Below are 11821 nucleotides of genomic sequence, written 5' to 3'. Positions count from 1 at the left end.
GTGGGGAATGTTTGCACCCCCTTTTCAAGCAGTTTTAGTATTGCTCAACTGAGGCTCACGAATTCCACAAAATTACCTCCCTGTGTTATCTGCCTCCTAGTCTGTTGCAAACAGGATAAGCCACATTCTTCAATGATTAAAATCAGAAGATCCAGATAATCTTAACTACTACCATTATCAAAATGCACTACTCAGTGCCAAATGCTTCTTTTGCTTGATTCAAGTTCTGTAATCATTTTGTATCTGTTAGTCTCATTGAAAATTAAGAACAAAATTGGACCTTAAATATGGAATGTTTAAAACCCACCTAACTGAAGTTTGTAATGGCACTTTTTCTGAGCATATGTTCATTACAACATGGTTGTGTCTGAAGCTTTAGACAAACAAAGCCACCTGTAAACTTCTATTAAGAAAAACGTGTATTTCAGTCACTTGGGAATTCTTAAAAAATCTTGTCTGTGCTCTGAGCACTGACACGGTCATTCTAAATTACATTTTCCATTGTATGGCAATTCAAAAATACCTGTAGTAACCACAATCTTCTCTGAAGCTATTTTAATACTGGTCAGAAAAATTATTATTATTTTGGATAGAAGACTTAAGATTCAGAACATAACTAAAGTACAGCCGCTTTCCTTTCATGATATACAAATCTAAGCCTTATTTACCAGGACTGTGGTATACAGATAAATTACCAATTTTAATCACCATTCATATAAAAAAAATCAGGCACTGCCAGAATACTGAATTTCATAATCTCACCTTTTGGAACATTCTACAGATCTGCACTAAATGGAGGACTCTGCTTCTGCCTAAATTACTGTGGCCAAAGCCAAGATTTTGAAATCTGACCAAATCTATGATGAAATTCTGGAGTTTCATGGGTTGGTGACACATGCTTAAAATGATTTCTGTAGGAATTTTTTTCTTTGCCATGGATGACGGTCAGTGGTGCAGTGGAAAGATCAGCTTATCCCAGTTGCATGTGACCCATCTGTAAATCAACTGAGGTAAAAATGAGAAAATGTTACACTACTTAAATTCAAAGTCACTACTTAATTCTCAGCTAACAGAGTTGTTCATGCATATGTGGCCTATTTGGTTTATATTTCTTCAGGTTGCCATTGGATTGAGGAAGACAAAAAAGCAAACAAGCAATACCCTTGAAATCTCCACATTTATTTGAGGGTAAAATTATGAGTATTTCTTTCTTCAGACCCCTGAATCCTCTAAATTACTCTTGCTTGATTTGCAAAAGAACTACATATTGTTCTTATTTAAAATATAGCAAAAACTTCTGAAAGGTAAGATTTTTCCGTTCCCACTTTTAATGGTGCCTCCCCCAAACTTTCAGACATCTGTGTGCCCAAGCACACTCCTATTATCTTTTTCTTGAGGAACTCAAAAAACTGACCAAAGTGCCTGAGCTTCCCAACCCTGTATTATCTTCAGAGGGCGTCTGAAGAGCAGGAGCCTCTCTCCTCTCATAGATAGGGCCTAAAAAGACCTGATTTAATTGGTTAAATTTTGAGTCTGCAGTTTGATGTTATGAATATCCCATTATTGTTTTAAACCACTTTACCTCATTTCTCATATTGAAGCTGCTGAAAATCCCCAAAATTGCATTGAAAATGTAAAGCTGATATTTTACTTCAAAAATTTTCCTTGAAAGAAAAAAGAACAAACCAACCCAAAAATGGAACATTCTGACAAAAAGGTCTCAATAAAGTCTCCCAGTGAAATTGAATTGAACCCCTACCATTTAACAATTCCTAGATCTGAATGATGTGTGTCTGTCTCCTGCTGCCCGTGCTGCTGCTCTGGCCACCTGCAAACCTCTACAGTCAAACACCCTTTAAAGATCTGGGGCACCTCCCCTATTCTTCCTCAATGTGAAAAACCATCCAACATGAGAAGAATTAGCAATCAGGAAATGTTACTTCAGCAAGAGTCACTTTTACCTACATAAGGATTAATATACCCCAAAATGAAAAGTTGTGGATGGGGTTCCACAGTATTTTACCACAAAGCTCTGCCCACAATTACTTGTGGTCAAAACCAAGTCTCTACAGCAATTTCCAGTTGCAGTCTTTAAACACATGGCATTACTTTTCCAGACACAGTATCCTAATACTCTCGCAAAATGCACTGGCTGTGAGAGACAAATAATACTGAAACTCTTACTGCCAGATTCAGCACTAACTCCTCCCTGGGAGGAGTTTATAAACTCAGAACTGCAGCTTTCCTCCAGGTGAGCCTGAGGTGTTTTACGTCTGGATTTCAGCAGGCAGCACGTGCACTTCAGCTTCAGGAACACTTGCGCAAAAAAGGGTTTCTCCCATTCCAGTGTGGTGTGAGCCCTGTAGTGCCCCTGGGGGCCACTTCTCCCTGCTGCTGTTGGGGGAGGTCCATGTCCTGCAGCTGGATGGTCACCTTGCCTCCAACAGCACCACTGGGGTAATTGCTCATGGCTAGATTTCAAGCCAGTTAATTAATATTCTTTACAGGAATCTTGTTTTTGCTACCAGGCACAGTTCATAACATCTCTTGTTAGAGACAAAATATTTAGGATTGAATCATGACTTATATTGATTAGATCAAATTTAACTTTACTTTACATCCAAAAGCCCTGCATGCAACTGGCTGTTAAATTTGGAAATACAACTGTTAGCCTTTAGTATTCTTACGACAAATTTCAAATTAATAAGCTGAGCATTTAAAAGCTGAACTGTCAAGTCACAGTTGAATCTGACTATGGCAATGGAGATGCCAAATTCTGGATTATGAATAAAGGGGGGTTGCAAGATCAGGAAGTTCACCAAGACATAAACCACATGTTTCTTTCTTTAATTCAAGCCCCTAAAATAGGAGATGCCTGTGGTAGAGTGGAAATGAAAATTCACCAGACACAATCAGATAAAAAAGGATGAATTAAAGACAGCTCCACAGTTTGCAGGCATGAAATCCTCAAGATTGTCCAAGATGTTCGGTAGGAGTATGGGTTGATTGTTAAGTTTTCTTTCTTTTCCTTCTCCCCACAAACAGTATTCACAAATCCATGAGAATGTAGGATTAGCATTTAAGTAGATAAATTATATGTTGCATATTTAAGCCTAAAGAAAAACAAGTACGCAGTGACAGAGTCCTCATTTTATAATCATGTATTTTTATCATGCACCTCTGATCAGCCATGCCACCTCAAACCATCTCCCAAAAGACTAGCCCCATTCTTAAACATCATTAATTATTTTATTGCTTCTTGCAACTTAATAGAAACTAAGCAATTAAAATCAAATCCTACAGGAAGAAATCAGCTTTTCAAAACAATCTGATAAAGGAATATGAAGGCAAAATTTCAATATTGTCTTGAAACTGAATTAAATGACTGATACATTCTATATTTTTATAAATAACTTACCCAAAGCTGACACTTATTGTATGATTTGCATTTCTAACAGTGTTTCATATTAGATGTTGATATACCTGAATCCCACTAGTTCTGATGTAATAGGGATATGTGCATTACTGCAAGTCTGAAGTCCATATTTCTCTTTCCACTGGGTGTTCATTCTCTCACAATCAGAGTGCTGAATACAGCCAAATCTTGCCCATGTACCTGCAAATGAGCCAGATGTCCACTTCATTGTGAATCCCTGAATTTTCACTGGGAATGAAATAATAATTCTCTGAGAAAGTAAAAGTACTTTTTAGTTGCTAATTTAATACAGATTATTCTTTTTCATCTGATCATTACTGTCAAGAACTTTAGCCTTCCCTTGTAGCAAGGTCAGGGCATCAGGTCACTTAGAAGAGCATTAATAAGCAAGCACTGGGTCCTCACAAGTTTTCCTCATATGCTCCGTCAAGTCACACCATACTTGACTAAAATGAAAAAAATCTTTGCCTCTGAGTATAAAGCGAAAAGAAACCCTGTGCAGCTACTAACATGTACCAATAGCACAGCTGACATCAGAGTTGTGGATTTAATATGTCAATCAGACTTGGGTAACTTTCTTGCTGCAGGAAGACTTGATAGATTTTTTTCACTAATTGCTTTCTGCAGTTAAGAACTTCCAAGATGGAAGGAGCAGCATAAGCTCTGCCCTCCATGGCCATCATGGCCTGTCTGTAACTAAAATTCAGTCATTTAGGAAATCATGGCTTCATGCAGTGCACTAACAACCCCTCCTGATATACTGGGCTTTGAATCAGGCCCTTATGGAACCACAAATATTCATATGGTCTAAGCAATGAGAGGGGAGTATTAAAGCAGTTCTACAGCAGTTTATTAAAAAAAAGAAAGGTGGTTTCAATACAAAAGCAGTTCCATGGTATTCAAACATCCCTGTTGTCACAACAAGTTGGAGGCTAAAAAATTGAAGAGTCCCTGCCAGGGACAACAAGACAGGCAAAATAAAATGTAGATGTCAAACAGTTCAAACAACTTTATCCAAAACAGAGAGGCTTGAGAGACAAAGATTGAAGAGAAAGGTTTCATTTGTCTTTGTAGCACTCAAATCTACCACCATGGATGTTGGACAGGCCATCTCTCTTTTTCTGGTGGTGGGGGAGAAGCAGCGACAATTTCCTTCCCATTTTCAGAGAATCCCAGCCTGCAAATAAAACAGGAAGTGCAAATCTCATCATTGCTGTGAAAGCCACAGCAATGATGGTAAGAATGTCTGTAAACTGAATGCTTGAAGAAAGGTGCTCAGCAAAGTACTCTGCTGACATAGGGGTAATGGACTTGGCATCAGTGCTGAATTCCCAGCCACTTTTTTTTTGTCTCAGTCCTAGCCCTAAAGGTCAGAGTGAGCAGCCACCATTTCCTGTATACCACAAAGAATTAGCAGATTAATCAAAAACAAAAAATGTATTATCAATACATAACCTCTGGTAAAAAAAATGCACTAGCATAGAGAATGCATAAACCAAAAGGGTAGGTCCTCAACTAGGAGAAGTTTCTGTAGCTAAACTGACCTGGAGGTGCTGAAGAAATTAACCTCAGATGTTTTGTTACCTGGACAAAAACAGAATAGGTCCCACAGAGCGTTCGCTTCAACTCAGCAGCCACTTTGAGAAAACAGATGATCAGCTGCAGCCCACTGAGAACTATGAGAATGGAGAGTAAAATGACATTCCACTCCACTATGTTAGCAGGTTCTGTGCATCGAGACCAGGCAGGGTAATCTGTGAGGTACCTGTTAGAGAAACATGAGTGTGAAGTAAGAAAAATGTGTCTGACTATTTTTTTTATGAACAATTTCTTGCAGAAGAGTTACACTGATGTTCCTTACCCCCCAGCAGTGTCTTTGAAAATATAATCCCATCCACTTGATGAATTACAGAAAGGGCCTTGAATCAAACCCAGGGTAAAAATGATGCAACTGTATCCCGAGAAAGCAACTCCAAGCAGGGCTAGCACAATTGAAATAAAACTCTGGAGTAAAGAGAGAGAAATATTACTCTGAGGGGTAGTGTCCACAGCAAACAGTCATTCAGTCTGCCTAGCTACTTCCTTGGGGCTGAATTTCACATTTGATTTTCTCAATATTCAAAATTCAAAAGGAAAAATAGCAGGTAAAGAATAGTAAAAGCATACGCATGCAAAATAAAGATTAAGACATTGTTTAAGACAGTTCCATAATAAGTTACAATATTGTTTGGGTGGGTTTTTTTAAACTTGCAGTTTTGTAAAATTTTTCCCAAAATACAACAGGAAACCCAACCATGTATTATATAGTCTGCATTCCAGATAGCATATATCGAGTCATTAGTGGAAAAAATAACTTCCAAATAAGACAGGCAAAGGCATGAATCTATTTAGTTGGGGCACTTTATTGACATACTCAGGCCTTTTACATTCTTATTTTATTTTACACGGATTTAGGGGGAGTATGTGTCTAGTTTTCTTTCATCCTGTTTATGCATCAGAAGGAAAAAGCTACACTTTCTGTGAGCTTGTAACCCAATTTAGAATCCTTCTCTTTGAAAGGAAGTGAAAACGAACAGTAGAGGAGGCAGAAGGATGTGCTGGAACCATGGGAGCAGGAAGGCACTCAAAACAAAAGCTAAGGAGATGCAGAGATATAAAACATAGACTCACTCTGTAGGTTTTGTTACAGCTCTCACTCTGGCAGCACCGATAGAACACGCTACACTCCAGTGTCATCAGAATTACTGCCAAAAGAAGGATCTGTAAGGGGACATCACAAGGTCAGTGAGATGACTGCAGATACTAAGCCAAAGACTCCTTTACCTATGGAAAGCAGGGACTGCATTTCTTGTGCTCTCTTGAGATTTTAAAGCTGATCTGTGGGAGAGCACAATTACTCAAGGCACACATGGAACTGGAGTGGCTTTTCTAGGCTGTCACTGTACTTGTGCTTGAAAGACAAGAGCACAGTGTCTCCTACCACAGTAAAGTGCTATGAGCTTGGGCACAGCTACACTAGTGAACCTGAAAAAATGAAACCAAGTTCACAAGTACGAGAATCAATACCAATGAAAGGAAGGATATTTTATTGATACAACCACATCAGTGCAACAGCTTCTTGCTGACACAGGTACACAGATCAGGGTATTGCCTTCCTTACCAACACAGTCACGCTAGAAAAAGTCAGTAGTGCAAGCTGTTAATTAAATTCACCTGGACTTTCATTTGTTTCCTCTGTCAAGTACCTATACTGATCTTCTCAGACTACTGCATTATTTTAGCTTGATCCTAGAATTGTTTTGATAAATAGGATCTAGACTCCAGAACCACAAACTGCCACTCTGAGAGGCACTAGTTTGAAAGGGGAAATATGAGAAGGGAATGTTTGAATCACAGCATTATCCTCTCACATGCTGCTGACCTGTTTGTAACACAATGACATATGCATTTTTAATAAATTGGTAATAATCCTAAGGCTAAAAATGCTTCAAAATATCAATATCACTGTTGCAGTTAACTTTTTCCCAAATTTGCCACTGTTTTTCTGTTTGAATCCTCTGTCTGATAGGATTTTTTCCTCTGCTAGGAAAGATAAGATTTTTCTTCTGCTTTATGGAAAATACACAATTTCAAACTCTCTCTGTTCAGCATCTTCATAAAAAAACCTCACTTATGCAGATGAGCCCTTTTTAAGCACTGACTGTGTGTAATGCACTTTGATCACATAACTGCTTTCTATCCCTGAGTATACAGCTCTTTATGAACATAGGGAATAGCATGAACAGTGGGCAACTCCATGGTAGTTTATTACTGCAGGTGAACATACTACAAATGTAATGGGGAAAATCCTACTATGACAATCACAGTGAGACAATTCTCTGTATTCAACCTGACAACAGTGGCATCTGATGCATTGTGAACTGTATCCAGTCTTCTAAATACGGGACTGCATACAGCTCTTAAAAACATCTGAACCATTACGAGAAGTTTTTGTTTCGTCTTGTTTTGGTAAAAGAGCTCTAATTCAACCTTCCTAGAGGACTAAATCAACATGGTGTCTGCCCTCACAATACAAGCGTAAATTACGCATAAACAAAAAGACAGCAGAAAAAAACCCCACCCTGCAAAATCACTCATGTTAAATAGTATACACATTAAATAGTATACACATTAAATAGCATACACATTAAATAGTTTACCTAGCTTGTCATTCAGTATATTAACTTTTTTAAAAATCTGATTGAGTTTTTTGCCTAAGGTGATTTTGCCAAAGTAATCCATATATTCTTTAAAAGCACAATTGCATTGCTGAAGAGTAACCCAATATCATTTGCAGTAGAATGCAATTCACTAAAAACCCATAGAATGAGCACTTACCATCACACCTGAGAAACAGATCCCTTCAAAATACCACACGTAGCTGGGGAGCTGGTAACTGGCTGCATGCAGAGCTTTCCCATTCGGGAAGTACAGGAGGATGTTCACAACAATACTCCAAAGTGCAAGAGGTATCAGCAGGCAACTCAAACAGCTTCCATATGTCTCTAAAGCCATCTCTCAAGAACTTTGGAAATTTTGCTCTTCTAAGCTAACAAAAGATTACAAGATTTTAAATATAAAAAGTGTTTTGACCTCCCCAGCCTGTTTCAGTCATTTCATATTCACAGGAACCAGTGACCGGGGTGTGATTCCAGGGACAGAAGTGCTTAATAGTTAGCTGAGCAACAGATGAATATTGCTATGTAAACTCACTGTCCTGTCTAAGCACGTCTTTAAGTAGCCATTTCCCTTCTAAAAGATCCTCCTTTGTGATCTTCCAAATGAAATATATCTAGGAGTCAGACTCAGGAAGGAAATTCAGAGCTCTCATTTCCTAGTGACTGCTCAAAAGTGCCCTCCTCCGCCCCAGAATACAAACTGTAACACAGACAGTTTGTGACAGAGGCATGTTGTTCAGCCTCAATGCAGCATGGGGAAGGGGTTGTCAGATGAGAAATATTCAGTCTCTGTATAGAAGGCCACACTTTGCCTCACACAACAGATTTAGTAACAGAGCCCTAAGGGGGAACTTGTTGCTGACTTGGGACAGTCACCCAGAAACACCAGGCTGAGTCTGGGCCATCGTGTAGAGATACAGGAGCCCAAATAACCCTGGTTAGAAACTGCCAGGCAGACTTACTGTCACACTTTTAATCAATTACTCTTTTGCACAGCATTACGTGACTCAACTGTTTTTCAAATCAAATCCTGCTATTTCTCCAATTGTTTCATTCTGTGCTTACAGCTGAGCTTGCACAGCTACAGACCTAACCTACGTACACGTGACTTCTTGTGCAGGACAAAAGGTCTGGCTGTTTTTTCGAAATGCCTGCTGTTTGCACTGTGCAAAGCCAAAGTCACACAGCTTCCCCATTGTCACGTGTCATCATTCCCTTACCCCTGAGCAACTAAACATCTATGCCAGTAACACAGAGCTGGAGTGGTCTGAACACAGCTTGACCCGAACCTTCAGTCTACACCCCTGTGAGTCATCAGAAAAGCAACTCTAGAATGAGCTTAGGCTTTACTCAGTAGAAAAGTTGTAGTCAGAGAATGAAAAAATGAGGCTCTATCAAATGCAGGAAGGCTGATTTTAGAAGCAATGATGTCACAATACATTTTCCTTCTGTTTCCTCATGAGCTGTTTCAGGCTCCGCACGCACGAGGCTTCTCACATCATCTCATAAAAGCTCTTTGGATTGCATATTGTAACTAATACCATACTACTGCTTTGAATGAGATCACACAAGGAAATGGGCATGGTGGTACTCACACAATTACACTGTTTTTCTACCCTTCTCTGCCATGACTCTCCTCTTTTTCTAAGAGGTTTCATTTTGATCTTCCCATATCTCCTGTTTTACTCTCTAATCACTATGGACACTTCTTTTCAGGTCTCCCTCCAATCATAAGTAGTAGCAAACCTGCCTTTTCAGACTCACAGGCAAAGACAGAACTCCTGTCATCAACACTGTGCCTTACACAGCAGAGAAAACAGCTGCATTAAAAGTACACACATCAAATCTTCATGACTGATCTTTTATTAAAAACTCAGAGATCATGTAACAGGCTGAAATATTTTTTCCTAAAAGCAGAGGCTAAAATTAATAGTAAGCAGCTTATTTTATAATGAAATTTGCTCCTACTTCTATTATAAGCTGTTCTGATTAGAAGAAACTAACTTGGGAAACAATGCCTGAAGCAGCATTTGTTCTGCAGTACAGCAGTCCACATCACAACTTAGTTTGTATTCAAACTGAGCTCTGCAAATACCAAATCATAGTGTGGTTATTTTGCTGGTACACAAAACCACTAGAATAGGAAACAACCATTCTATACTAAGAATTAAGCAAATCTGTAAGACAGTTTCTCAAATATCTTACCAAGTGTTGCAAGCACCGCTTTCCTGTTGCTGTCATTATCCATGAGTTGATGCCAAGACTGTTACTGAAAAGTCATGTTTACTCTGGATGAGTGACTTCTCTGCCAACTGAAATGAATACAACCTAAACCAACTGCTTCTCCACAATATAGTTGATAAACCTCCCAAAACACTGTGTTAGGCACCAGGCAACAAAGGAATCCAACTGGCCTTTTTTTACATAACAACATAAATAATGAGTAGCAATGTTGTGCATTAATGCTACATGGATCTGAGTTGAAGTTTTAAATCCTAACCTACCCTAACCATTCCATCTATTGCAATTTCTAAAATTGTTTCAGTTCTTTAATTAATTGTGTGTACCAGAAAGACAAATAACCATTATGCAAGCATAAAGGCAAAAATCTCTGAGTTGCATGGCATTATACCTGGTTCCACTGGGGATCCTCTTCTCCGCTTCTCTCCTTCCACACCCATTTAAACTTGCAGATATTTTTTCAAACAGTGTTTCTTCACATACAAAGACACTGTTGCACAGCTGCAAGGAATTTTGTGTGTATACACTTGCATGCACATATTGTCCTTCCTTCCTCCCATAGCAGAGCAAGACAGGGATAAATACAACAAACAAATGTCATTAAAATTCTCAACTACTTCTATGTATTTAGGTATGAATAAATGCTATTGCAAAAATCATGTATCCTGAGATTCTAAACACAAACTCTTCCCATCTGTGAGTTCTTTTGCTGCTGTGGATGTGTGTGTACAATTTTGTTTTCACAGTTAATTTCTTTTTTTCAGATACTCATTTGTACAGGGCAGACTCGACTGTGTGGACAGCCTGAGATACCTCTCAAGTTTCTGTCTACCTTTAAAGACTATCCTCCTAGTTACAAATGGCCAAGGATGCACTGACACCCATGGGAGCTTTTCTCCCATAAATAGAAATCAACTTGCCTCTTTTCAAAGACAGCATTAACAGCTAAATACCAAAAGTGAGACTCATTTCTCTGAAGTAAATAACACATCACATTTTGGTTTTCACTTGAAAATTGCCACTAACAGCTGCATACTGATCTTGCCAGCAATGCTGTTGGCAGCACGTTATTCAGATTTACTTGTGATAAAACATTCACTCTAATATGCTACAAGCTATACCTCAGAGGCTCTTGCCCAGTAGCTTACAATAATGCCTCCAGGCTGCTTACTGGTGAAGTCAGGTATTTCAGATTAATCTGTTTCTGCTGACCTGAATTTGGACTGTATTCCCCCAACACTGTGAGGCCTGAGGATCTACTGAGTGAGATAAAAAACAAGAGTCAGGCCCACATTTTGTTTTGTGTCCTGTAATGGAGCAGTCAGAAGGTGATCCCCCTTAGGGGGGAAAGAGGGGACTCACAGCTGGATTCAGCTGCAGGGGGACCCCTTTGGGAACTGCCAGCCAGGACTAGGATTCCACATGTGTGGCTGTATCTATCACAGAGCTGTTGCTGAACCCTTGTTGATTCAGCTAAATGAGCCAAACCAAGCAGTGAAGCAGTTCCACTCTGGCAGAGCCTGTTGGAGAGGAAAAGCAGGTTATAACCTGACTGCGTTATATCCACATTCTCATGCCACCACTGTCCTTTACTCCAAGACCAGGCAAGCAGTGTTTCAGCATGGGCAGGGAAGGAATCATTGACACCTGATGGGTATTTTTAATACAAATCTTTATTTGTGAAATACAGGGGAAGTTCAGAAAAATCCTGAAAAGGTGAAGTGCATGTATCTACCCAAAACCCAGTATTCATTTATATCCAGGTCAGACTAGATTTGGTTTGTGTTCATTCCAAGATCAGAATGAAAGAGCAACTTTATTGGGAAAGCAAGATAAAGTACAGAGCCATTGTGTCAGTATAAAGAAAAAAAATAAATAAAGCCTCTTTAGTGATGTGTTCAGGCAACTGCCTGTACTAAGATAAAAT

At 39.1% G+C, this 11821-nt stretch overlaps 1 protein-coding gene across 3 annotated transcripts; it reads right to left on the bottom strand.

Moving 5' to 3' along the window:
* Positions 1-3146: 3146 nt before the first annotated feature.
* Positions 3147-10355, bottom strand: TM4SF18 (transmembrane 4 L six family member 18). 3 transcript variants are annotated; one of them, XM_027647598.1, is made up of 6 exons: positions 10286-10355; positions 7814-8024; positions 6107-6196; positions 5298-5440; positions 5021-5201; positions 3147-4613 (listed from the first exon to the last, which is right to left on the bottom strand). In XM_027647598.1, the coding sequence occupies exons 2-6, from the start codon at positions 7988-7990 to the stop codon at positions 4599-4601; spliced, it is 606 nt and encodes a 201-aa protein (XP_027503399.1). In that variant the 5' UTR covers positions 7991-8024; positions 10286-10355; the 3' UTR covers positions 3147-4598. The 3 variants fall into 3 exon arrangements, with proteins under 3 accessions (XP_027503399.1, XP_027503398.1, XP_027503400.1); XM_027647597.1 differs by lacking the exon at positions 10286-10355 and adding an exon at positions 9859-9952; XM_027647599.1 differs by lacking the exon at positions 10286-10355 and adding an exon at positions 8874-9816.
* Between the last annotated feature and the right edge of the window lie 1466 nt (positions 10356-11821).

The sequence above is a fragment of the Corapipo altera genome, unplaced genomic scaffold (assembly GCF_003945725.1).
Source record: "Corapipo altera isolate COAL_440 unplaced genomic scaffold, ASM394572v1 113, whole genome shotgun sequence".
NCBI classification, from domain to species: Eukaryota; Metazoa; Chordata; class Aves; order Passeriformes; family Pipridae; genus Corapipo; species Corapipo altera.
Note: the sequence above shows the minus strand (reverse complement) of the source record. Positions and strands in the feature narration are given on the sequence as shown.

Excerpts from the sequence above, each read along its gene's own strand:
- TM4SF18 (XM_027647598.1), bottom strand. The coding sequence starts at position 7,990 with ATGGCTTTAGAGACATATGGAAGCTGTTTGAGTTGCCTGCTGATACCT. Across the intron at positions 6,197-7,813 it reads TCTGTTTCTCAGGTGTGATG|ATCCTTCTTTTGGCAGTAAT; the intron begins GTAAGTGCTCAT and ends GTCCCCTTACAG. Across the intron at positions 5,441-6,106 it reads GCTGTAACAAAACCTACAGA|AGTTTTATTTCAATTGTGCT; the intron begins GTGAGTCTATGT and ends TCTTTACTCCAG.